Consider the following 26594-nt stretch of genomic DNA (forward strand, 5'->3'; position numbering starts at 1 on the left):
GTTCCTTGTACAAAGGCTGAAAACTGGAAGACATCAGGTATGTTGTTTACTGTCTCGAAGGGTCCTTCAGGTAGGCCAATATGCATGAAAAAGGTGGCCTTGGCATAGGGGATTAACGGCTTTTTTCATGTTAATAATAATGAATTGCTCAAACCCTCCCATGCACACACACACACATGCACACGTGCACACACGCGCATGTCTGCACATACACACATACAACCCCCCGCAACATAGTCTGCCCCAAATTACTCAACATGCTAAGATGTTCAAGCAAGCTGGTCTAGATGCCTAACAGATAATGCCATAGCTGCATCCTATTAGGTCATAGTTCAAAGCTTACAACACTCACTACTCTAGAAACTTGAGTTCTAAGTTTTCAAATGAAGAACCTCCCACCTCTGAGGCCACAGTATCATATCATGGGAAAAAGTGACAGGGAGTGTCAAGAGCACTCTGCATTCATTTCTCTGGTGCCCTGTACAAAGTCCTGTACAAAGCCAGCCTCCAGCAGATTGGAGCAGGCTTTTGAATAGGCAGGAAGATGAAGCAGATGACCTCTGTGGAATCCCTTTCTACTCTCAGCACCTACAGGAGAAGAGAGCAGCTTGGCAAATCAGAGCTGATAAAACATTCTGCTATGCACACTGGGTTGGGAGTGGAAAGAGGGGGCAGATAGCAAACAAATATACTCTCCCCATCCTAATCACTGTTTCGTCAATTGGCAGGATTCACAATGTGATTTAAGTAAGGACAGTGGTGTGAAAATATTACACATGGAAATCACACTCCCTCTGCCTGCCAGTCCCCTGGAAAAAAAACAAAGGGGGAGGGGAGGGCACATATTCTCACTTTAGTCAGAGTTGGGACCTCAGAACCCATCATCCCCGGTGTATAGTAGAAAGAGTCAAAATCGTTGAGATCAAAAGACATCCGAGCTGGAAAGGGAATCTAGTACTGACCTGGGAGCAGAAGCCCTAGACTTCCAATCTGAACATGCCAGTTATGTGCTGTATGAAATTGGTCTAATCTCCTTTCTTGTCTGGGTTTCAGTTGCCTAATCTAGACGAAAGGGGACTGACCTTTAGGGTCCCCTCTAAATTTTGACCACCTCTGATTTTTTGGTATAAGCTTGCTCTCTTTCAACCCACTCTTTTGAATTCATATCTAGAGGAGAGGCACAGTTAGTCCTCAGAAATGAAGAGTAACACTTGTAATCAATGCGTGTTACATACAAAGAAGGAAAAAAGCCCAGACACTGACATTATTATTTGAAATGAGCTTCACATGTTGAGTATGAATAAATAAGAGGGGCTTTGGAGCACAGGAGGAAGATTTGGAGGGGCTGTTCTGCCTGCCATCTGCTGACCCCTAAATGCATAACCCTCTTTTCACATTTGCTCAATACAGAAGCAAGGCCACTTCCCTCAGCTCAGTTACTACAATTGCAAAGTGTCTGGTACAGGGGCAAAAGTCACCCCTTAAACCACACATGCTCAGGCTTTTAGGAAAAACAGGACAAGGTTTCATCACTGAAGTACAGCATTTAGTTTGTGATAATAAAAACAGCTACACTTTAAATCCATAAGCCTTTTCTGAGTTTACAAAATATTTTTAGACTTAATGTTTCATCTATAAAATTAGAATTTATGTTACAATCTACAGATGAGGAAATTCTGACTCAGAACTGATGACTTGCCCAAAATTACACAGATAGTAACCCACAAAATCTAGACATAAGCCCCAGTATTTTAAGCATAGGTCCACTGCTCTTTCAAGTACCCCAGCCATCTTCCTCACTCCTGGTCCTCTTGGGAGTCATTCAACTTCTCCTCCTACCTCAGTCCAGCTAGAGGGAAAGAAAGCCCTGGCATGAACTAAGGGCTGAAAGGAACCCATGCCTAACTCCCACCTCCATCTCTGCACAGAGAATAGAGAAGCAGGGGGAGGTGTGGCACTTGGCTGAAGGACTCTTGGAAAGGAAGGGAAGAAAGCCTTTCCTCATCATCCCCATTACTCCTAGTCCTCAAGGAATATTGTGGGTAAGTTTATGAAACTAAGGAAGTAAAAAGGAGATGACTAGTTGCCCAGGAAATTGACATCCCAAACTCATTTTTCCTGAATTAGCTGTGACTTTGATTTTCCATTTTACAGTTAACCAAGGCACTTAAGGGCCTGGATTAAGAGTCTCAGCCACGCAGTACCCAGGATGGCTGTAAAATCTTTTCAGAGGATTATTAGAAACATACTAGAGAAGAGTTATGTTGAAGGGAGGCAAGAGGCTTTGGCTAATGGAGAGTACATTTAATGGCCTCTACAAAAAATAAAGCTGAAGTGGTGTGGAATAGTGAAAATAGCAGTGAGGCCACCAGAGGACAAAAAATTGAACAATCAAAATTCAAATTCCAAGCCACCAAATTATTACTGTATCATCTTGAACAAGTCATTAAGGTCTCTGGGGTTCAGTTTGTCACCTATAAAGTGGAGAATTATCTAGGGTTAAAGTAAAGATTAAACAAGAAAACAGAGAGACATCTAATATAGCACCTAGCACTGAGAGGCAAATGCTAAAAAATGTAATGTTTGATCAAAAACAGTTTACCTATGCTAGGAAAGAGCCTTGAGTGTCACATTTTCAAAGCAAGTAGAATGATGATGCTTCAAGTCTGCTGACCCTTTACTTGAAGCAAATCTAAAACCAACTCTTATGCAATAATTTTTGTCACTCCCACCCTCTATATAATACATACACAGAGGGCTGGGACTCACCAGAGTCCCCCATAGATCCTACTTAGCAATCCCCCAGTTCCCATCCACCATTACACATCCAACCTTCACACACATAGAGGCTAAAACATGTCACTTCTGTTCTTAGGAAGACAAAATTAGATTAAAATTCAGTTACTCATAAGGCTTCATCTTCATGTACCCCAAATAAAAGACACCTCTATTTTTAGGATGGCCATACTTACTACGCATGAGGGATATAACTTGGGATTTTGCTAATGGCATTTCATAAGCAGCTGCTAATATGTTTACTACTGAGATGTAAGTCTCCAGTCTGTGAGATATTTGAGACCCGAGATAATATCTTCTTTCTCTTTGTATCCTTGGAATCCAGCACAGGGTTTGGTACAAAGTTGGTACTCAGGAAATGTATTGACAAATAAAAGAATTAATTCTTGAATTAATGAATGAAATATTAATCATTTAACCAAATTGATATTGCCAAGAATGAAAAAGATGCTCCACAAGGGATGGTAAAGATCTTTAACCAAAAGCTGGAAATAATGTTCCCAAATCACACATGTAGTCTTTAATTCATCTGTTAAATAGCAAATCTGTGCGTTGAACTTGAAAAAAATTGGGCCTACCATAAAAAATTCATGGTCTAGATCTTGGTTCTGCTACTTATTGTCTGAGTTACCTTCAGTCTCAGTTTCCTCATCTGTGAACTGGGAATGTTGATTCCTCCTGTGCCTACCTCTCAGTTGGTTTTGAGAAGCAAAAGAGACGATGTGCCTGGAAGTACTTGGTGAACTTTCAAGAACTTTATACATCCTAGGGATTGTAATAATTTAGTCTCAAGCACGTTCAATGGCTCCATTCCCATTTTCCAGTCCTCCACTATTTCTCATATCCACTGGCTATAACAAAGCCAGTCATCAAGTCCTCTGAAAACCATCCATAAAATGAATGCAGAAGAGAAAGGAAGGAAGAGAACTTTCCAACCCCAAGTGACTTTTAGCTTACCTGATGCCTTTTAGGTCCTGAGCATGGCTGTTTGAACATGTCAGTGTTACCACTGATAAAAGATCTTAATACTAACCTTTTAAAGTCATCCAAAAAGCATCCTTTTTGGACTCATCCTGATGCCTCTGCCCAGAAATGGTTTCAACAAAGTGAGGGTCTGTGAAGAAGGTTTTGATGGCAGGGAGATGGCACAGTGAAAGTGGAGTGGGAAGCTGTAGCAGGCATGGTGGACAGACTGAGGACTAGAGATGGGAAAAGTAGATGAAGGAACTCACCAGTGGGAAGACAAAGAGGAGGGCAGTTGTCTTGAAACATCAAGGAGCTTGGAGTTTGTGGAACAGGGTTCAAAGAGGCCAGGCCCAACGAGAAGCTCTGGGTTTTGCCAACTTTCAGGACTATAGGTTTACAGGATGAAAACAAGGAGGATAACTGGCTCTAAGGAAACCCCAATGTGTACCTACAGTGAACAATTGCTAACTGCTAAGTTTTCCACTAGTAAATTCAGAAGTACAGTGGAGAATCAAGTAGAAAGAAATATATATCACTTTACACCAACTGCCATGTGTCATGGTAACAATGCATGTGACCAGAAGCTGAAAAGGAAGGAGGGAAATGAGCACATCAAGCTGACACTTCCATGCTACTCTCAGCTACCAACAGCAGGGACATACAATTCCAGACAGCAGACTCATCGGTACAAGTGCTCCCTCTCTCTCTCACTCTTACCCTTTCATAAATTGAGGAGTCCAAAGGTGATATAATAAGTAGCTTTAATAGATGCTCTCTAGAGTCGTGGGGGTTAGAAGTGGGTCACCTTGTCTCTCCCTATGGGAGAAAGCCAAACAGATTTCACCTCTCAACTTACTCCCCCATAGACTGGGGTATAGTCCTTCCCTCTTGTGATCTGCCAGCCTGCTCTTAAATGACTCAGCAGATCTTTAAATATACCCAGGCAAGGAGCTGCTCTGAGACACAGCTTGCCGTTTAAAAAAAAAAAAAGTGTTTTACTCTGTTTGGGGTGTTGAAAGGCGATCAGGAAGGTCCTTTTTAACACGAGGTTCCCAAGCAAATTCAGCACTGCTATGAAGCTCTCTCTCTATGCTAAGAGGCTTGTTTTTGTTCTGCTGTCTGCCATCTGCCAGCTGTGTGGATCACGAGAATGAGAAGAGGGGATGGTTCCAGGCCATGGAAGGAGTCAAGAGAATTCCTGCCCAATGATTCTCTGGGGGAAGGGGACCAATGTGTGCAATGGAGTGACTGGTTTAAATTTAGGGTCCCCAAAATCACCAATGACCCAGACTTTGTATTGAGTCATTCCATTCCCTATGGAGGACTATGACCTCTGGCTGAGAAGAGGGGTGGGGTCTTCTCACTCTCCCTCTCTCCTCAGACCAGCTCAGTCTTGCACTCTGAAGCGAACACCAACTACTAAAAGATTTTAGCTGGGCTGAGGGAAGTAACTGAATAACTCGTATTACCAAAGCAAATCACGCTCCCCGTTATCTGCAATGACCTCACACTTACATTCCAGCCAAAGCATTTTGGAGACTCGGAGCTTTGTGGAAGGGAGAGTTAAGGCAGCAGTGGCCTGGGGAAAAGTGCATGTACTTCAGCCACAGTCGCATTTTCCCAAGCTCTGCTTGTCAGGTATAATAATAGTTACCATTTATGATGCTTTTACTATGGACCAGATACTGGGCTAGATGTGTTTGCATTCATTATCTGACTTACCTTCACAAAAGCTCAATGAGAGAAGTATTAGTATCATCATTTTAGAAAGGAGGAACTGAAACTCAGAGAGGTGAAGTGGCCCAGAACTCGCAGCTAGTAAGAGTCAGGGCCGGGATTTAAATCAAAATCTGTCAGATACCAAAGCCTATGCCTGAATGTCAGTCAACACATTATACTTCAGCCCTGACCCCAGCTTCTTCCTCAAAGGCCCTTCAGCCTGTCTGTTACTTATTAAAAATCCCTAACTATGCAAGGTATGCCTAAAATCATCCAAATAGGCATTTTCAAGTCATTTATAGGCTTTTAAATTGTTAGAAAGTGACTGTGGAAAATCATTTACTCTGATTCCAAATCTCTGCCCTATACATGGTTCCTAACAGGTCAAGCCTCTTCTTGAATGTCTTTAGTAAGGGTAAATTTACTGTTTATGTGATCCTGCCAATAGACAGACAGATATAGTGTGATGAATAAGAAGAAGGGGACTAATATTTCAGTACTTACTAAGTGTCATGCCTTTTATCTTAGTTGTTGTATTCAGGTCTCATAATAATTCTGTTAGGAAAGTGTTCTACAGATGAGGAAGACTTGAGGTTCACAGAGGTTAAGTTACTCACCCGAGGTCATACAGCTGGTAAACAGCTGTGCCAGAACTGAAAGCCAGGTCTGATCTGATTATGGGGCTGCTTGTGCATTTCTTTAGCTCCTCCTATATGAAGAGCGAAAGCCCTTGGGTAAGGAAGGCTCTCAAGACTTGCCTAGTTCCCTGATCTGACTGGAATGGCAAACTCAAATTCCTGGAAGAGTCAAGTGGGTAACTTAAATGAATAAAGCAGGTTGCTGGTGCCTGGGCAAAAAGGAAAGCAATATGCCCCACCTAGAGGAGCAGCTGTTTTTCACCTCCAGTTGGTCATTGCCATGCAGGAATGAAAACTCAATATTGCCATATCTTCATTCCCAAAGGTGGAAATCTGAATTTTAAAGTGAAATGTTAGCAAGTAATTCAATAAACACACATACATCATATAGGTCAAACTAAACTCATATGGCCCATGTTGATAATTTCTGATGTGGGTTGAAACTATTCTGAGGAAAATTTTTCTTTTACTTAACTGTCATCTGTCCTAGGTGGTTTCATCCTTTGGGGTACTACAGAAAAACATCTAACTTCTTTATTTCATGACAATTCTTCCGATATATTGAGGCAATAGTTATGGCCATGTTCCTTTCCTCTCCAACCATATTTAACCTAGCATCTCAGCAACTCCACGCTTTACCAAAAAAGATTCTCCATGAATACTGGGATTGAACACCACATTGCAAACATGGTCCGACTAGAATTTAACAGACCAAGACAATCACCTCCTTTATTCTGAATCCCATACAGTAGTCCCTTGGTATCCGCAGAGGCTTGGTTCTGGCCCTCTCCACCCCCCACAAATACCACAATCCAAGGATGCTCAAGTCCCTTATATAAAACTTATATAAAATGGCATCGTATTTGCATTTAACCTATTGCATATCCTCCCATATACTTTAAATCATCTCTAGATTACTTATAATATCTAACACAAAATAAATGCCATGTAAATAGCTGTTATACACTATTATTTTTTATTCATATTATTTTATGGTTGTATTATTATTATTATTTTTTCAAATATTTTCCATCCTTGTCTGCTTGAATCTACGGATGTGGAACCCATGGATATGGAGGGCTGACTGTATTTTTGTTAATGGAATTTATGATCCATCAGTTGTTTTTGACAGTCACTTAATACTACTGACTCAGAATCGTTTAATAAAAAGATACTTATGGAGTACTTAGTATGTACCACACCTTAAGCTATGTGCTTTGGAGATGTTATATCCAAAGGAACAATCTTTGCAGAAATATCAAAGAAACAATCCTTACCCTAAAAGAGAAGGATGTTTGGAAGGATATTTAAAAGTATGTATCAGACAGGCACACAAATAATTATAATTTAAGGGACTAAGTACCATATCAATGAAGAAGGAAGAAGGGGGTAAATCTAAAAGACATTAAGCACAGACTATTGACTTGCGTCTAACATCCATCATCTCATCTGATCCTCTCCTCCCAAAATCTTATAAGCTAGAGATTTCTAGCTCTGGTTTACAGATGGGGAAACTGAAGCCAATATTCTTTCAACCACATAATGTCACAGAGGTCACTTCTTCTTGGGTTGAGAGGATGAGAAAACTCATTTTGTAGGAGGCTGTATTTGAGCTAAGCTTAGAAGAATGGATAGTACTGAAATTGGGATAGCTTTCAAGGCCAAAGGGATAATAAAAAAATAACATGTTCAAAGAACGAAGAGTGAGGATGGTTTAAAGTGACAGTATCTAGATCCATTTGGCTGTATTTTAAGACTTCTGTAAGGAAATTATAGCAATGCATGCTGGAAAAATAAACCAGATCATAAAGAGACTTGAACACCAGACTTAAAGAATTTGAACATTAACATATAAGCAAATGGGGAGGAGCTGAAATTTTAATCATGCATAAATACATAAATACCCAGCAAGGCTTCCTCTGTGCTAAGCACTGAGAGCAGGGAGAAAAATTAGACAGGACTTCCACCCTCAAGGAGTTTATAGACTAATGGATGCTTAAAGCAGGATAATGATAAAATTGGAGCTAAACTGGGAAGATCTAGTGCATGAATACCATACAAATTATAAAGTAGCAGAGAGAGCCGGAGAGAGGGGACATGAGGTCACTGCACTAATACAGGCAAGAGGTGATAAGGATCTGAATTTGGGTAGAGGTAATGACTAAGAAGGCATTAGGAAACACACATCCTTTCACCATTCTTAATTCCCAAAGCCTTCAGCTTGGCTTTTCCCAGACACTGTGAGGTCTTCTCTGATGGGGAACTTTGAACCTGGAAGGGTAAAGAAGAGTCCACCCTGTTGAATTCCACATATCACCTGGCATGTTTTGAGTCAATCCAGCACCTCAGCAAAGCCCAGCAAATGTCCAAAGAAAACAACATACCATCTGAAAATATGAACATATTTAAGATTTTTGGACTATTATTAGATAGCTGATGACTGAAATATCTCAGTCTAATTTGGTCTTTTTTATTTAAAAGGCTGATCAAACAAATTTCTCAGAAGAACAATTGGAAACTCCCACAGACTACACACTTGAGAACCTTGGTTTTTAAACAAAGATGAAAGAGAAGGAGGGGTGTGCAGTGTAAACAGACCCAAAATATGTTTTGGAATCCCTTCTACAACCAAACGTCAAACATCAAGTGTTTCCACCTTAACTCCCAGCTCTTGGTTTATGCAATCTCCTTATCTAATTAGAGATTGGACAATGCTTCTGAGAGGTGGCCCAACACCACAAGTTTGGAAAAATACTTTCTCTAATGCACTGCCAATTTTCAAAAGAAATGTTTAAGAAGTTATCATTTATGTGAGTGGCAAGATTGCACCTTCTTTAAAAGAAAACTTGGAGAGAGACAGACTCATGCAGTAGCCTGCTTTCATTTCCATAGTAACAAAAAGGTTATCTGACAACCACATTCATGACTTCCTATGGGATCCTGCACAACCCATTTGGGCCTAAAGGGTCGGAGGTAGCATCTAGTCAGTACTGGGAAGTTCTTCTTCTTAGTGTAAATCCCATATGCTGGCATTTTTTTCTGATATGTCATTCCTATTGACCAATTTCTGCAAGGAGATCGACTCTGCTCATTCTCCCAATTGTCTGTCCAATCTTGTTGATGGAGATAGATGATTTTTTAAAAGGTGAGAGGGGGGCAATACTGAAGAAAGAATGGAAGGAGACAAGTCAGTGTGAGAAGGGAGCCAGAATTATAGTGTGGAAAGAAGTTTGGCAGTCTGGAGTCACAAGTTCAAGCTCTGATTCTGCTAACTTACTCACCATATGACCTTTGGTCAGTATCTTTTCTTCTGCGAGCCCTTAAAAGAAACTGGTGTATAAGGACAAGATTTGCTCAATGTTCAAAGTTCAGGCACAATGTTTTTGCATTTTAAAAACTTTCTGTAATATGAGTAGCACCTTTTTCACTAAATGTAGTAGGAAAGAACATAAGTTATGGAGCTGGACTGCCTGGATTCTAATACAGGCTCTTTCACTTGTTTTAGAATTGTGGGCATGTTACTTAATTGCTAGATGATAACAGTACCTACCTCATGGAGTTATTGGAGGATTAAAGGAATTAATAAATTTAAAGCACATGAACAGTTCCTGACTCCAAAAGTTGGCCATTTTCTTTTTCTTACTTGGTACCTCTCCCATTTAAGCAGTCGTTGAATTCCTCAGGTTTGTAGCAGGCTTTGAGATTTTCAACCTTAGTATCTCTAGGCCCTTTTCCAGAATTCCTATAGTCCTGATGTCCAATCTCTATCATAAGTTATCAACTTCTCACCACCTTTTTCCATCCCTCCACCCCTATTTTAACCGATAGGCCATTCAGCTATTTGGTGAGGATCAGTGGACTATAATAGGGGCAGGGCATAATGAAGTCACTTCAGCCCCAGTCTTTTGGGACAGTAAAGGTGAATAGCTGGGTAATATGAGAAGCTGCTGGTATTGCACAGTGGTTAGAACTTTGTGGTTAGGAGCCAGACATTCTGGGGGTGCATACAAGTTTTACTACTTCCTAGCTGTGTGACCTTTGGGCAAGTTACTTAACCTCTGTGGGCCCACTTCCTAAAGTTGATGTGAGAATTAAATGAATTAATTCCTGTAAGGAGTCCAAGTTTAGCACACAGAAAACAGTAAGTGCTACACATTATTATTATTATAATTCTTTGTTCTGAGTGTGGAATCACTTTTCCAATATAGACTTTTGCAAGGAAGCAACATACAGCTAACCCTCTGAACAGGCTCTGACTAGGCTTAGGCACTAGCTTGCTGTGTGACCTTGGCCAAATACCTTTCCATCTCTGTACCTCAGGCACCTCACCCATAAAATGAGCTAGCTGAACAAGATAGTCTCCCAGTTTCCAGGAACTCTAATATCCTAGGATTTTAGACCATTTCTGTTCAGGTTTCCTATAGATTCCACCTTTGATCAAAGCTCAGTGGCCTTTAAAAGTCCATTTACTGTGTTTTTCTGGGATAAATTATTTTTGTATGTGGTTCAGTAAAAACATAATAATAATATTTCAGTTTGACTGGGGCAGCAGCCAAGTTGTGTGATTTTTCAGTTTTTGATTTACTATTTAGTTTAATTACCTGGTTTAAGGTTTGGGCAAGAAGGAAAGCCTCACTCTCTCCCCTAAATGAGGCCTCATAATAACACTGAGAAAAGAAACACAGAATTGGAATCCAAGAGAACTGAGTTTGTGCCCTAGTTCTACTGCCACCTTCTTTCACCTTGAACAAGTGCCTACCCTTCTCTAGGCCTCTATAAACTAAAAAGGGAGAGGGGAGGGAGCACCGGCAGTCTAGGTGATCCCTAAGGTCCCTCTTAATTTCCTTGGAGAGCAGGAAAGCTAAAGGCAATGCATGAAAACTAACTGAGAAGCCATCATAATGTTCACTGGATAATTCAAACTTTATACATCCAAAATCAAACTCTTGATTCCTACCCTGCTCCAGGCACCTGCTCTACATACAATCTTCACCATCCCAGCAAACAGCAATCTCATTTTTCCAGTTGCTTAGACCAAAAATTTGGCAATCATCCTGGTATCCTCTCTATTTTTTCACAATGAATATCCAATATGTCAGTAAATGCTGTTGGCTCTAACATCAAAACACATCCAGAATCTAGCCACTTCCTATCTCCTCTTACCAGTACCACCTTAGTCTGAGCCACCATCACCTCTCACCTGGATCCCTGCTGTAGACCCACCTCCATGCTTCCCCCTTGCTCCCACACTTTCTTCTCCACACAGACAGTAAGTAAACAAACAAATGTATAATATATCAGAGAGTGACAGATGTTATGATGAAGAGGGATCCTGTTGAAATGTAAGTCAGATTGTGTTACTCTGCTCAAAACTTTCCAATACTCTCCATCTCAAAGTAAAAACCAAAGTCCTAAGGAAGATCTGTGATGCCCCACATTAACTCTGATCTCATTCCTATCACTCTCTACTTACTTAAACCAGCCATACGGGTCTCCTTGTGTCCTCCACCACACCAAGTGTGCCCCTTCCTCAGACTCTTTGTGCCTGTGGTTTCCTGTGCCTGGAATATTGTACCCCATATATCCATATGGCTCACTTCTTCATTTCCTTCAGGTCACTTCTCAAATGTCATCTTCTCAGTAAGGGTTTCCCTGACCAACACATATAAAGTATTCCCTTCCACCTTCAACTTCTACCCCCCACACTCTGTAAGCTATTGTCCATAATACTTTTTACCCTCTGATATATTCTACATGTCTCTTCTCACTAAACTATCAGCTCCAAGGAGGGACTTTTGTTTGCCTTGTACATTGTTACATCATCTGTGGCTAGTACAGTATAGTAGGTGCTCAGTAAGTACTTGTAGAATAAATGAAGTATGTAAAATAGAATGGCAAGGTTATTGACACCCACATCTCCTACACAACCCAATCCATCAGTCTGGTGGGTGAATAAGAGACCTAGAAGACTTAAGGGCTTCATCAATTTCTATTATTGATACCAGTTTGGTTCTTTTGCCTCTCTGACTCTCATTTTTCCTATTTATGAGGTAAAAAAGAGCTGTGGGATAAAAGCAGAAACACATGATTTGGAGAAGAAAGAGTGGGACTGAAATCCTAGCTCTATCACTATGACACTGTTTGACTGCAGACATGTTACCTAACCTCTCTGAGCATAATGTTTACAATGGGTATAATATTATAATAGTACAAACAGTATCATAATACTCTAAACATTTGCTGCTTGTACAGGGTAGAAATGAGAATGAAATGTAATAATGGCATATGAAATCACTTGATAAACTGTACAGTGCTACTGGAATATATCCAATGTCACTGTTCTCTGTTCCACATGCAAAAAAAAAAAGGTATCAAGGAGTCAAAATATTTGGCACTAAAAATGTTTGGCACTTCGGGAAAGAACATCCCAGATGAAACACTAAGTACTACGGTAGCTTATTTACTTCTGGTGCTAGGCAGTTCTGGCTCAAGTTATCCTGTGATAGGGCCTTGGCTGTGTGTTGAAACCACCAAAGGAGACTGACCACTGTTAGGGAAATCCTGCCACAGGACACTTGCAGTCCCCCCAGCGGCCAGATAGTGGGACTACACTTCCACAAACAAGGAACCTACTTAACGTGCAGAGAACAGAGCCCATGATTAGGAGGGCCATTTCAGAAAGCTACATCGTTTAATTCAACAAAGCCCTTATAAGAATGTTATTTGTCCCCTTACTCCCTGAATTGTTTGATTTGTGCTTATCACTTCTCTCCATTAATCAACACTCTGAAACCCCATTTATGTAGAACCTCAAAGCAAGCTACTAGGATTGATGGAAACTTTGAGAACAGAAAAATAATTCTTGATCTGACTACCACACTGGGCATCTTCACTGGCTCTTAAGCCAAACTAAGACCCATTAATTACCCTAGATTTTATGCTAATTCAATACTCATATTACTGCAGACTTGTCAGGTCAAAGACATCAAAAACATGTTCCCAACAAGTGCAATGATATAGCCAAAGAAACCGAGGAAGGAACTAGTAACTAACTTGAATGGGATGGCACTATTGAATAATCAGAAATAGATTTCAACTCTGCTGCAGTTCACTTTTTATTGTCTTTCCAGAGGTACCACCTCCTATTGTTTGAAATATCCATCAGGATCTGTAATCAATTGGTTGAGTTCAGTCATGCTCCCACCTACTTCATGAAGGATTAGAGGCAGCCACAGGTAATACTGTTGACCATTTCAGCCTATATTTATCCATTTCCTTTTGGAATGTGTACATTTAAAAAATTCATACCACGCAATCCAGCATGTTTTCATACTGGCATCATGGCATTGTGGTGTGGTGCTGCCTTTATGAGTTTTTTAAAAAGTGGCTATAAGCTCCTTGAAAGAAGAAGATTCTCTCTGAATTATGTCCTCTTTCCCCTGATCTCCTCCTTGTACATGCTGGTGCATAGCAGGTGCTTAATGAGAGAAGTGGTTGATTGATAGATTCTTTTTGAAAAATCACTTTATTAGGGTAGTCTCTAAAGCTACCTATTAGGTTACAATAGGACCTTTTGCCAGGTGGCCTGCAGTTCACTTACCATTATCTAGACATGCAACTGTAGCTAATTAACTATGACCCTTAGTGTAGAGGGATAACGAAGCCAAAGTTCAGTGCCTGTATAGGTGAATTTTATCTTTGCTTTGTGGTTATGGAGGACATCCCTAAAAAGAAGCTTAAATTATATGAGAGTAAATGGACCATTTCCCCATCTAGAAATAAACACCAGAAGGAGTGTTGTTGGCATTTACTTTACCCAAAGGACAACATGTAAAAACATAAAATTATGACTTCAGCTGCTTATGCAAACTCAAACATAAGCCAAATATAGCTAGTGATTTCTGTGGCCTAGTTTACATTTGTTACCTATTCATGTTAATTTTCTATATAGAAATGATCATTATTCCTTAGCCCCTTGCTAATAGCTCCCAAATCGAAATTCTAAAAAAAAAAAAAAAAGATTATTAACTGCATAAAACTTATTAGGCCTCTTTCCTGCTGTTTCTTAAAGAGATGAAAATTTAGAAACATTCTTCTCTTCATCCAGGAAAGAAATGGCATTAGTAGTTCCAATTCACAGCTGAGTAAAACTGACAACAGTGTCACTATGCAGCATTAATACAGGATGAAATGAAGTATGCTTTCACTTTCAGGGCAGCAGCAGAAACCCTCTGTCCCTTAAGTCCCAGAGATACTCAAAACTCAGGTACTTTCAGCAAGGTTGCAGGATGCAAGATCAGTATACAAAAATCAATTATATTTCCATACACTAGCAATGAACAATCTGAAAGGAAAATCAAGAAAATTCCATTTATAATAGTATCAAAAAATAAAATACTTAGGAATAAATTTAACAAAAGAAGTGCAAAACTTATGCTCTGAAAATTACAAAAATTGTTGAAAAAAGTAAAGAAGACTAAATAAATAAAAAGACATCCTATGTTCATGGATCAGACGGCTTAACACTGTTAAGATGGCAATACTCCCCAAATTGATCTACATATTCAACAGTACCTAGCTGTTGCCAGAATCCCAGCTGGCATCTTTGTAGAAAGTGACAAGCTGATCCCAATTCATATGAAAATTCAAGGGACTCAACAGTAGCCAAAACAATCTTGAAAAAGAATTCACACTTCTTCATTTAAAAGCTTACTAAAAACCTATAATAATCAAGACAGTGTGGTACTGGCATAAGGACAGACATATAGATAAATGAAATATAGTTGAGAGTTCAGAAATAAACCCTTACATTTATGGTCAACTGATTTTACACAAAGGGGGTAAAGACAGTTAAATGGGTAAAAATTCAACAAATGATGCCATGATGACTGGATATCTACATGCAAAAGAATGAAGCTGGGCCCCTAACTCACATCATATATAAATATTATGTTAAAATTGATCAAAGACCTAAACATAAACAGCTAAAACTATTACTCTCTTAGAAGAAAACATAGGTGCAATGCTTTGTGACCCTGAATTAGGCAAATCCTTCTTAGATATTACACCAAAATCATAATCCAAAAAAGAAAACAAATAAATAAATTGGACTTCATCAAACTTATAAACTTTTGTGCTGCAATGGATACCATCAAGAAAGTGAAAGAAAGTAAAAAAAATCCCACAGAATGTGAAAAAACATTCACAAATCATAATCTGTTGAATATTTGTAAAAGACTTGTATCCAGAATATATAAAGAACTCTTAAAACTCCATAATAAAAATGACAAATAACCCAATCTAAACATGAGCAAAGGATCTGAATGGATCTTTCTCAAAAAAAAAAAAAAAGATATACAAACAGCCAATAAGCACACGAAAAGATGCTGAAAATTATTAGTCATTAGGGAAATGCAAATGCAAATCACAATGAGATACCACATCATACCCACTAGGATAGCTATAATCTAAAAGACAGATAATAACAAGTGTTGTCAAGGATGTGAAAGAAATAGAACCCTCATACATTGCTAGTGGGATTGTAAAACAATGCAGCCACTTTTGAAAACAGTTTGGAAGTTCCTCAAAAGCTTAAACACAGAGGTACTATATGATCCAGAAATTTCACTCCTAGATACACAGTCAAAAGAACTGAAAATATATGTCCACACAAAAAAACTTGTACATGAATGTTCACAGCAGTATTAGTCATAATAGCCAAAAGGCAGAAAAAACCCAACCCTAATGTCCATAAACTGATAAATGGATAGATAGAATGTGTTATATCCATATAACAGAACAATATTAAGCTATAAAAATAATGAAATATTGATATGTGCTTTAACATGGATGAACCTTGAAAACATTATTCTACGTGAAAGATGCTAGTCACAAAAGACTACATATTGCATGATTCCATTTATAAAAAAATATTAGAATAAGCAAATCATAGAGACAGAAAGTAGATTAATGGTTGCTCAGGATTGGGGGAGCACTGGGGGATGACTGCTAAGAGTTGCAGAGTTTCTTTTGGGGGTGATTAAAATGTTCTAAAATTGATTATGGTAATGATCACACAATTCTGAATATACTGAAAACCATTGGACTATACACTTTAAATGGTTGAATTATATGGATTGTGAATTATGTCTCAATAAAGCTGTTATTAAAAAATAAAACTTAGGTATTAAGTAATCTAAATTGACAGCATTCTCAAGTGACCAACACTTTAATGCTATAAATTTAATTAGATGTACCACCCTCCACCCTAGTGTGGCCCACAGGTTGCCAACTGGAATTTGTGTGAGAGAGAAGGGGTGGCACCTCTCATGAGTGTGAAAGTAATAATTCGTGGACTATTATCTCTATGTAGCAGCCACTGAGAGTAGCCCTTACCGAGCAACAACCTAAAGCATTATCTGTCAGATGAGAAGCTTCAAGAAGAAAAAGCTGGGAAGTACTGATATAGAGAGGTTTCTCCACATGGTAAACAAAATATAAAATGCAACTATTTCCGCTCCCTCAGCTAGCAAAGGGGTGATCACTAAGCACCCTCCTGGTCTACTCATACTTACATAAATGCAGTGAATAAACTGAAAAAGCTGGGTCTTTTCTTTTGTGAAAAAAGTTCTATGTAAATATGAGATTTCATAATTCTCTTCCATATGATGGAGGGCAACCAATGCTCGTAACTGTGTAGAAATTCACAAGCAATTTATTAAAAAGTCAGCTCTGAGTTTAACATTCCAGAGCTTGATAAAATGCTGTCAGGGGAAGTATGAGGTAGAATACTCTTTTCAATATCTTTCTTTGTTTTCAAATGATTAATTTTCACGTAACCTGAGCAGATTAGCTGAGCTGGACACTTCCAGCGAGCACCCTAATATGCAGATTAGTTACTGCTTGTGATAGCGCTGCTGAGGTCTGACCCAGACAGAGGTGTCTGGGAAGGGAGAGGGTCCAGTTATTCTCAGGTTCTGAGAGAAGGTTGCTAACATGGCCAGTAGACGGAAAGAGGCAGAGATAAAGAGAGAGAGAGCGAGACAGCAGCTGGCAAAATACTTTATTAAATTGCCAAGACCTCAAGCCACCTTGTTTAGCTCCCTCAACAACTGTTGAATCAGGCTCTAATCTCAAGGTTAAAAAGCCTGGCTATTCATTTTGCAATCCCCTCATGTCATCTAGTCTTAAGAGAGAAGTGCTGGCGTTGATCTGATCTGTTATTCTCCAGATATTTTTTTTAAAGAAATTCTTTAAGAGCATGCCACAGGTCTAATGAGAAAAATATCCTGAGAAGTGGAAAGAAGAGTCTATATTTCAATGTCAAAAGCATGAAAGGAGTGGAATAAAAGAAAATCAGGGACAGGCAGCACTTGAGGAAGCTGCAGACAAAGAGAAAATGGTGGAGGTTCAGGTTGGAGAGAGATTTCCTTTTCCCTCTCCAGCCAACCTCACAAAACTTGATTTTTCTGTTTGCTTTTTATTTTTCAGAATCATGATTTCAGGTTTGGCTATAAAATAAGGCCCTTGCTTTGCCGCACCCAGCCCACACTCTGCTCCCTGCTTGTGTGGGTTTCTAAATGAAACTGGTGGTCTTGATATCACCATTAAAAAAAATAATAAAATTGTCCATGTTCCTAACTCCAATTCACATAATCTCACCAAGAACAGCCACAATACATGTATGAATCAAGAGACCAAGGAATTATTTGTTTTAAATGCTATATGTGTACACCAGATGAGAAAATTACTACAGAGAGGAAAAACACTTAACAAAGAAAATTAAGTGTACCAGGAAATCCAATATATTATTTCAAAGTTTACAGCTCAAAGAATGAAAGTCTGAGGATGTAATATTAACAGTGGCAAGAAAGCACCCCAAAGTGACTCTGCACTGGAAGGTGGCAAACTTCAACAAAAATCTCTCTCACCGATGTTAACCGTTGGCCGAGCTGAGCTGTAGACAAGCTAGAGGGCTACATCCTGCGGATATTTCCAAATGGGGTGCCATTCAGTGTGGCTATTTTGTTCTCAGGTTCTGATTATTGGGATCCAGACAGACCTCACCAGCTATTTGCTGACCACAGAGAAAGGATGCTTCTTCCCAGTATACCAACCCTCAAAGCCTATGGACAGAAAGAACCAGTCTGTCTTGGTCCCAAAGCAAAATTCTGCTTTACAAGACAAACTGCTTCTTGTAAGAGTGTCATAAAAGTTGTTTGATAACTGAGGAGGAGAGAGGAGATGGAAAGAAGAATTAATAAAATGACTGCTTTTGAAAAAACTAATAGAGAAAGACAGGACTTGCCAATTTCAAAGCACTACTAAAATACTACCTATTATGGAGACCAGAACAAACTACCCAGAGAAAAATTAAAACGTTGTTTTTGCATCTGGATAATTTCTCTAAACCCCAATTCTAATTCCTGTATTCCCCCTCTGAGGACCCAATCCCCAAGTATAAATGTTTGCCATATTATTGTGCTGCCTGCTGTAAAATAAGGGGCCTTACTTCTGTCAAGTGGGCCAGTAGTCAATTAACAAAGCTGTCTTGTTTGATCTTGGAGAGAAGACAGCTCCATAAAATATCATCAAGGTTGCACACAAGCCCCAAAATCACTTTTTATTTTTCCTTCTGTTCAAACCACATACCAAATTAAGAAAAATAAAAAATGACCACCTTTGTCTTCTCTCCTTTTCTCGGCAGAAACATTGTAAATGTATAAGAACGTAGAGTTAATACAGACATTACTAAAGTTAAAGAAATTCCCTCCACATAACTAACTAATATGCATAAACACAAACACAATCGGAAAAGGGAGGAACCCAGCAGGTTATTGTAAGCCTCTAGAATTTTGAGCTTTTTAACTCAAAGTTGGCACGTAATGCATGCAATACAGAGAGCGTAGAAGCTCTGGCTTTAAAAATCCCTTGCCTTTCACCAAATTGTGCCCCTACAGAGTAAGGGCAAGAAAGACAAAGTAGGAAAATATATCCACTTTTAGATTGGGATTGGTTGCAGTCTGATGAAATTGATTCATTTTCAATAAACTGATTCAGGGATTTTATATATCCTAGAAAGGGAAAGTCTTTGTCAACTCAAGAGACAGGAACACTTGTTTTCCCTTTCACTAGACTCCTCATAACCAGTGCAGCAATCATAAACCAGGAAAGATTAAATAATCTTGGACTTTCTCAGGGTACTGCTAATTCGCATTAGTTGATGTCATTAATTTAAGCAGAGTATCAAGGAGGCATCAAAGAATGATAGTCTGCCTACGAGAGAAGTTTTTATTTTTTTTTTTCCATTAAGACCTGGGATAAAATTACCAAGCTGGCTGCCTACCTGATGGGAAGAACCTTTTGCTCTCTGTAGCCACTCCCTGAGAATTTTAGTTTTTTCTTCAAAGACATATCCCTTAACAAATATGTAGAACCATTAGTTTCCTCCCTGTTAAGTGAGTAAGTTGGAGCGCAGGGGGTGGGGGGGAAGGCATGCCGAAGATGGAAAGTTCCAGTGACTGGGACTGGGTTTGGCACCATGGTAGGTCAAAAAGCACCTTAGACATCTCCACCCCCCCCCCACCAGAAAAGTTTACAAAAGAAGAAGGGCTTCACTATCTAGTGACAGTCCTAGAAAAAAGTTAACCCTACCAAGTAAATCTGTTCTCATAAAATGAAGACATTTTATCCTATGGTATAAGCCCATTACAAAAATAAACACTCTAAATTAAGTGGAAAACACTTTGACGATATCAAATGAATGCTTTGAAAATCCTGTAAGCACTAAAAACCCAATACAACGTAAAGCCTAATAAGAAGCTATTTCTTCAACAGCCCAGAAAAATGATATTTTAGGAAATCTTTCTTTCTCTTTCTTTCTTTACTGATATTATGCTATCAACCTTCCAGGAATGAAAGCATCAGAGAAAGAAGGCAAACTGTTGGATTTAAGTCACCAAACAAAGATGTTAAGGCTAACAGAGAAATTTTGGAAAAGTCACAGGTAAAAGAAAATAGCTACAGAAACACAGAATAAAACATAAGTCCACAGGGATATCAGGCCCCAACTGACCTGAGGAATTAATTCCCCAAATCAAGTCATCCTCCTTCACCAGATAAACCAATATCTTAATTTGCTGGGGGAAAAAATCTTCAGCACGGTTTCCAAGAAGCTCAACAACTGTAGTGAGGAAGAATTTTTAATAAGCAAGATGAAATTGTCTACCATTTTTCTCATGTCTTAATTAAAACTCTGGGGTAAGATTATGGCTCATAGGTCACTAACAGTTCTTACTCAATTTGTTAGAGTGAACAGTGCATGTTTTAAAATGCAAACATGTCCATAAAATGAAACATAATGAAGAACCCCACTCCTCCCTCCCCAGGGCAGATTTCAGAGCACACTGAAATAGTAGGAAATGCTTTACAAAAAAATTTTTTTTCCAACTCTTTTATAAATCAGATTCAAGCCTGATTAAATTGTTCATTAAAAGAACATTCTTCCCTTTATAGATCTGATGTAAACCTGAAACGGGGCTGTGGACCTGTCATAACCCACAGAGAAAATAAACACTTTACAAGAGAAAACGGACCCAAACAACTACTTTTAACGTAGTCAACCAACGCTGAGAAACCTGTGAGGGCAAATTCTGCCCAGTCTTTACCGAGAAAGTTGCCCCTCTGCCTATTCTCAAGGTGCCTGGTTGGGTTCTCTCTGCCAACCTCCAACTCTGGAGCAAGTCCCCAGTTGCTTTCAGGGAAGGAAATTCACCCGTTCACGCAGGGGCCCTAAGGACCCAGAGACCACTTTCTTTCCCTAACCCGGAATTCCATTCTATTTCTTTGGAGGAAGGGGCTGAGAAAGGCTTGGGCCAGTCTTTTTACCTTTAATCTGCGGAAACCTGACACAGGCTGGCAGGCAAATTCTAACAGATTGGAAGTGGAGAAACTGACCAAATTTCTGATCCAGGTTCTCCGACGTTGAGGAGGGGAGAAAAGGGGCTTAAAGGCTTTATTTCTCAAGGTGGCCCATACAATCGGATTTAAGTTTGGAACTTGTGGGACCTGGAGTCCCAGGAGGTAGTGAGGATTTGGAGCGGCTGGGGAAGTTGCTGAGGAATCTATAGGGGCACAGATCAGCACCCAGGGCGTGCGGCAGAGATTCGAGGCACTCAATTGAATCTTTGGTAGGCCAGGAGTCCCTGGGAGAACTTCAGATTTAGAGTAGCCCCTCCTATGGAACCCTGCTGAGCTATCCCAAGGGTATCTGCGGGTTCCCTCGGGGAAGAGTGACTCTACGCCCTGGGCCAAAAGGTGACATTTCTGGGAGGAAAAACTTACCGCACGTCCCCGTAAGGTCCAGAGTAGCTCTCCATCCAGGGGCCCATCTCACTTTTGACACAGCTGGGGCTGGGATAGGGCACTCTGCTCACCACGCCGCCGGGGTACCACACATCGGGTGCAGGGAAGTCGCCTTCCTGGCCCGCCAGCCCCTGAGGTGGTCGAGAGTAGCCATAGGGGGTTACGGCCCCAGCCTCGCCTGCGCCGCCGCCACCCCCACCACACGGCCCATACAACTGGCCTTCTTCGGCTGTGAAGAGAGTGTGCCAGGAAGAGGCGGCTGCGGCTGAGGGCGAGCCGGAGCTGGGTCCCGTTGCACCCCCGCCGTGTAGGCTAGCCAGGTCCCCAAAGCGGCACTGCGCTGCCGCGGCCGCCCAGGAGCTGCCGTAGTCCAGCGGGTTCTCCAGCTTGATACGAGCGTGGGGATGAGGAGGAAGCGGAGGGGGTGGTGGCCCTGCCAGGGCCAGCGGAAAGTTGTAGTAGTCACGACTCTGGTACGATGCGGCCTCCTCCAGTGCTCCGGACTTGTAGAGAGACAGAGTGGAGGGCAGCTCAAGTGTCCCGGAGCTCCCTGCTTCGCTGCTTCCAGAGCAGCCCAGGCTCTCGCCTTCTAGCCCTTGGGTGTAACTTCCCTTGAAAGGGGTATACTCAGCAGGCTCTTCAGTGCCCTTGTCTGCACTGTCATCCAGCAAAGAACCTTTGCATTCAGCCAGTGGGGCACAGGGAGTGGGACGCACAGCGGGTGGACCTCCCAAGAGCGGGGCGTACATGCAATCCCCCCGAAGCTGTTCTCCAGGACTCAGATGCTCCAGCGTCTCCACACCCAAGCCCATGGACACCGACACTGCCTTACACAACTCCTTGGCGCTGTCAGATATGGTCGAAGTGCCCCCTAGGTAACTGTCCTTGGAGGAGGTGGGAGCCCCAGCGGCCTCCCTCGCTCTCCCGCTGCTGCTGCCTTCGGATACTGCCTCCTGCTGCTGTTGCTGAAGTAGTTGCATGGTGCCGGCCTCGCTCAGGATGTCTTTAAGGTCGGCTGAGCAGCTGCTTAAGCCCGGGAAAGTGGGGCCCAGCAGGGACAACGTGGATGGGACAGCTGAGTCATCCTCGTCCGAAGGTGCTGGCGGCTGCTGCTGCAGCCCCTTGCTGGCCGCGGCGGCGGCTCCAGGCTCTGGGACGCAGCCGCTCTCAGGGTGGCACTCCAGGGCTGACTGCTGTTGTGAAGGCTGCTGTTCCTCGTCCAGGGCCAGGTAGCCTGTGGGGCCTCTGCTCTGGGCTTGGGGAGAGCCATCCTCACCCTGCTGCTGCTGCTGCTGCTGCGGGGGGCTGGTTTCCTGCTGCTGCTGCAAACGAGCGCCAGGAGGTGCCGCGCTCGCGGCCTCAGGGTGCCTGGGGCCCGGGTTCTGGATCACTTCTCGCACGCTTTGGAACAGATTCTGGAAAGCTCCTCGATAGGTCTTGGACGGTGGCCGGGGGTAGACCCTCCCCAGCCCTAACTGCACCTCCATACTTGAGCCTGGCTGAATCTTCCACCTAAATCCCGTACCCCGCCTCCCCTTCTCTTGCTAAGAAGAGTTCAACAGGCAGTGATGATGCGGTAGTCGGTGCAGCTAGCCGCCCACCTGCGGGAAGCTCCAGGGAAGGAAACTTGCAGGAACAACCACGCAAAAAGCGCTCTGACAGCCTCACAGTCTCGTGCAGAGGAAGACACACGGTGGACAGGATCTGCCCTGCTAGGCTCACAGTCTGTTCCTGAATACTCGAAGGGTAGATTCAAAAGATGGTCAAATCTTGAAAGAAAAAGCAAAATCCTCTGCCCCCCAAATTCGGTGTCCACTGAAACAGGTGCAAATAAGAACTGAGTTTTTCGTTGTTGTTGTTGTTGTTTGTTTGGTTTGGTTTTGGCTACTGAAGCCCTGCCTGCCTTTTCATCTTTTGATCTCTGGCTTCACACTAGGGGTCGGGGGCGGGGAGGGGGGAGGCAGGAGGAGGTGGAGAGGGAGTAGGGGGAACCAAGGGGCCGTCCCCGCGTGCAGCCTAATAAACCAGGTCGTGGCCGCAGTGCTGAAGCCGCTCCCTAGTTGCTCGGCTCCCAGGAGCCTTCTTTGCAACGTGCAGCTAGCTCTCCCGCTCGCAGCCGAAAGGAGTTACCTCTCCGAAAACTCCGGCTGGCAGCGCTGGGCCGACGTGGGGTGGGGGGAGAGGGTTGTAGGGGTGCTGGCAGAGAGTAGCGGGCAGAGGCAGCTGCCGGAGAGGAGACCAAGAGGCGGGGGGTGGGGAGGCGGGGCGGGGGAACAGGGTGGTGGGGAGGAGGACAAAGGCAGCCGTCAGTCCTACCCGGCACTTTCCTCGCTTCCTCTGAGTCTCTAGCAGCTTTTAAAAACTTCACCGAAGAGGGAAGGGCAGCTCCGGGGCAGTGGCTTCGAAGCGGCCGCGCTGCAAGAGGCGTTGGCTGTCGCTGGAGCCGGGCTGGGGCTGGCGTGGTGCGTCCCTTCTGCTCCTGCACGGCACTGGAGCCGCTAGCTCGGTCGTTTTCCCTCCGTCGCCTCCTCAACCTCCAGGCTTGCTCGGGCCCTCCAGCTCTCCCAGCAAGCTGGCTCCCCGGGATCTCCAAGGGGGCGCTGGGAGGTGGAGAGCAAATGCAACAGTTTGCGAGTCGGGTCCCGCCCCCGCCGGGCCGGCCTCCTAGCCTTCCCACCTCCTTTCTCCCTCCCCTCCCTTTCCTTTTTTCTCCTCCCCTCACCGCTGCGCTAACGCCTGGTGGCTTTGGAGAAACAAGTGCTGTCGCAGCGTGGGTGAGGGCAAGAGAAAGCTCGCTCTAGCCCTGGAGGACCCCTGGTCCCTGAATATCTATCTCCTGTTGCTTTCCTAAACCATCGTTTAGGCGCCATGGCTGAAGCTTTAACCTGGAGCTTTATTTTGAGGACAGGGCTACCGGATCTCCTGGAGGACGGCACTCACCAAATTTGGTTCCGAAGCTCAATCTAAAAAAAGATGGTGTGTGTTGGGGGGCGGGGGAAGGAAGAAAGGGGGTGTTGGGAGTACTTGCTCCTAAAGGCTGCCAGGGGTTCTTTTCAGGACCGATGAGGACATGCAGATGGGAGAGATTTCTACAAACTGAAGAGCAAGCCATGGCCAAGCCAGCCACTTGCTGAAACCTTTGAAATTCTTCATAGCGTTAGATAGGGCCTGGTGGTACAGTGCCATTTGCTCTGGGAACCCTTGGCCCCAGGAACCAGAGATCATTTCTACACTCTTCTGAGCCTTTCTTCCTGTCTGGAATTGCCTCTAACCACACACTTCTCACCTATCCAGATGTGCAAAGGAAAAATCACCCACACGAGCAGGCAAACACACAAACACCAGAAACACTTGCCATGTGCACATAGGCCATAGATTTTGTTCAGGGTTTTGCAAACGTTTGCTTTGTATACAGGCCCTTGGTTTTCCAAGTTGCCTTTGCATATTTTAAACTTTCCAACTGGAACTATCCAAGGATAGAAACTATATAGGGCTTCTTTTCTCCTCTTGATGGACAATCCAGCGTGGAGGGTGATGTGGGTTACTACAACTGCTCTTTTGTGGAGGATGTCCCATAGCCACTGTGTAAAGAGGAGAGGCAGGTGAGAATGGAAAGGTAGAGGAAATGGAAGGGGAGGGCCCTGGGCCTAACTTTTAAGTTCCTTAGACCTTTGGAATTGGGCAGGGTCTCTGTCCCAGAAAGTATATGGAGATCTTAGTCCAGGCCTCTTCCACTTTTTATAGTCTTCTACAGAGAAAAGAGGGATTGTTGTTTTATCTTGTGCACAGCCAAACATCAGGGGAATTTACTTACGTTGGCCAAAGGAGGTAACTCAAATCTAAAGGCAGGGAAGAGTGGGCATGATCAGCTCTATTTTACAGATGAACAAGCTGAAACATGGACATAACTTGTTCTACGTTCCACATTAGTAGAACCTAAATTAGTCTTCCATCCCACTGCTATTTTAGTTAGACTCATCAATCTCATGGGAACTTGGGAAATGAGTATAAATGAACCTTCCAGAATAGAAAGGCCTGAGGACCCTTTCACCTGAGGAGGTGAAAAATTATTCCCTGAGATTTTTAATGGCTGCATCCCTACTTGGACATAACCCAACCATACCTTCTTTGTTGGTGAAGAATCTCACAAAACACTCGTTATAGTAAAGAAGCAGTCTTATTCACAGAAATATCAAACTGTAGCATGGCTAATTCCCAATAGCCTAAGGTAATGGGAAACAGAAATATGGAATCAAAATACTTAAATGCTTTGAAAACCTTATTTGAATAGTCATTACAACCTCCAATCCCACCAAATTTTTAACTAGCATTGCTCAAAGGGAATTGAGTTTAATGGCAGGATGGTAGAATGGAATCAACATAGGTTTCAGAGCCAGAACTATTTGTTTACGGTCTGACAATGAAGGGGGTACAAGTAACAGTGAATGAACAATGGGTAGGAGTGAGGAAGGGAGTTAGAAGCAAAGAGGCCTGAAAGAGATTAAGAAAGAAATTAAGAAATAAAGCTCTGAAGTTACCCTTTAAATAGATGATAGCCTGATAGACATTCAAATCCAAGTCAGAAGGATTCCAAAGTTCATGTTGCTTCCACAGCACCAGAATTGTCTTCACAGTTTCCTTATCAGAATACTGTGGCCAATAATACCCTCAGAAGGGTGATATAGCAATTAAAATTTAGAATAATGTGTATAGAACAAATTTGTAAACAGGAAAGCATTCTACAAATCTGAAGAATCACTTCACTATTTTTTATTTTTAAAGATAATGCTATCAACAATTATATCATTATCAGGAAATGTTAACCACTGTGAGCATAGTAGGAGCATATGCTTTATTGGAAGTTTAAACTCTGATTGCCCATCTCAAAAATCTTATTTTTCTCCCATTTCTTTTTAAGAAAATTAAGAGACAACTATTGAAGAGTATTATATAAATTCAGTGTTTATGCCAGCTTTCTTCTTCTTCATCTGCCCCCTCCTCTTCTTCTTTGCAATTTTTATCCATCAATAGAACCAGTGATGTTTATGATATGGGCTTCCTCTGCAACTTCAAGGGGACTTTGTTAATGGAATTTTCCCTAGCTTCTCACCC

The 26594-nt window shown here is 42.1% G+C and overlaps 1 protein-coding gene across 2 annotated transcripts in view; it reads right to left on the reverse strand.

The window, feature by feature from the left end:
• Positions 1-24059, reverse strand: part of AR (androgen receptor) — a 172590-nt gene extending 148531 nt beyond the window's left edge. For both annotated transcript variants that reach the window (XM_069463851.1, XM_069463852.1), the window contains exon 1: positions 21462-24059. In XM_069463851.1, the coding sequence (XP_069319952.1) occupies positions 21462-22969 (1508 nt within the window). In that variant the 5' untranslated portion in view covers positions 22970-24059. The remainder of the gene's footprint in view (positions 1-21461) is intronic.
• Positions 24060-26594: the final 2535 nt, after the last annotated feature.

The sequence above is a fragment of the Eulemur rufifrons genome, chromosome 30 (assembly GCF_041146395.1).
Source record: "Eulemur rufifrons isolate Redbay chromosome 30, OSU_ERuf_1, whole genome shotgun sequence".
Lineage (NCBI taxonomy): Eukaryota > Metazoa > Chordata > Mammalia > Primates > Lemuridae > Eulemur > Eulemur rufifrons.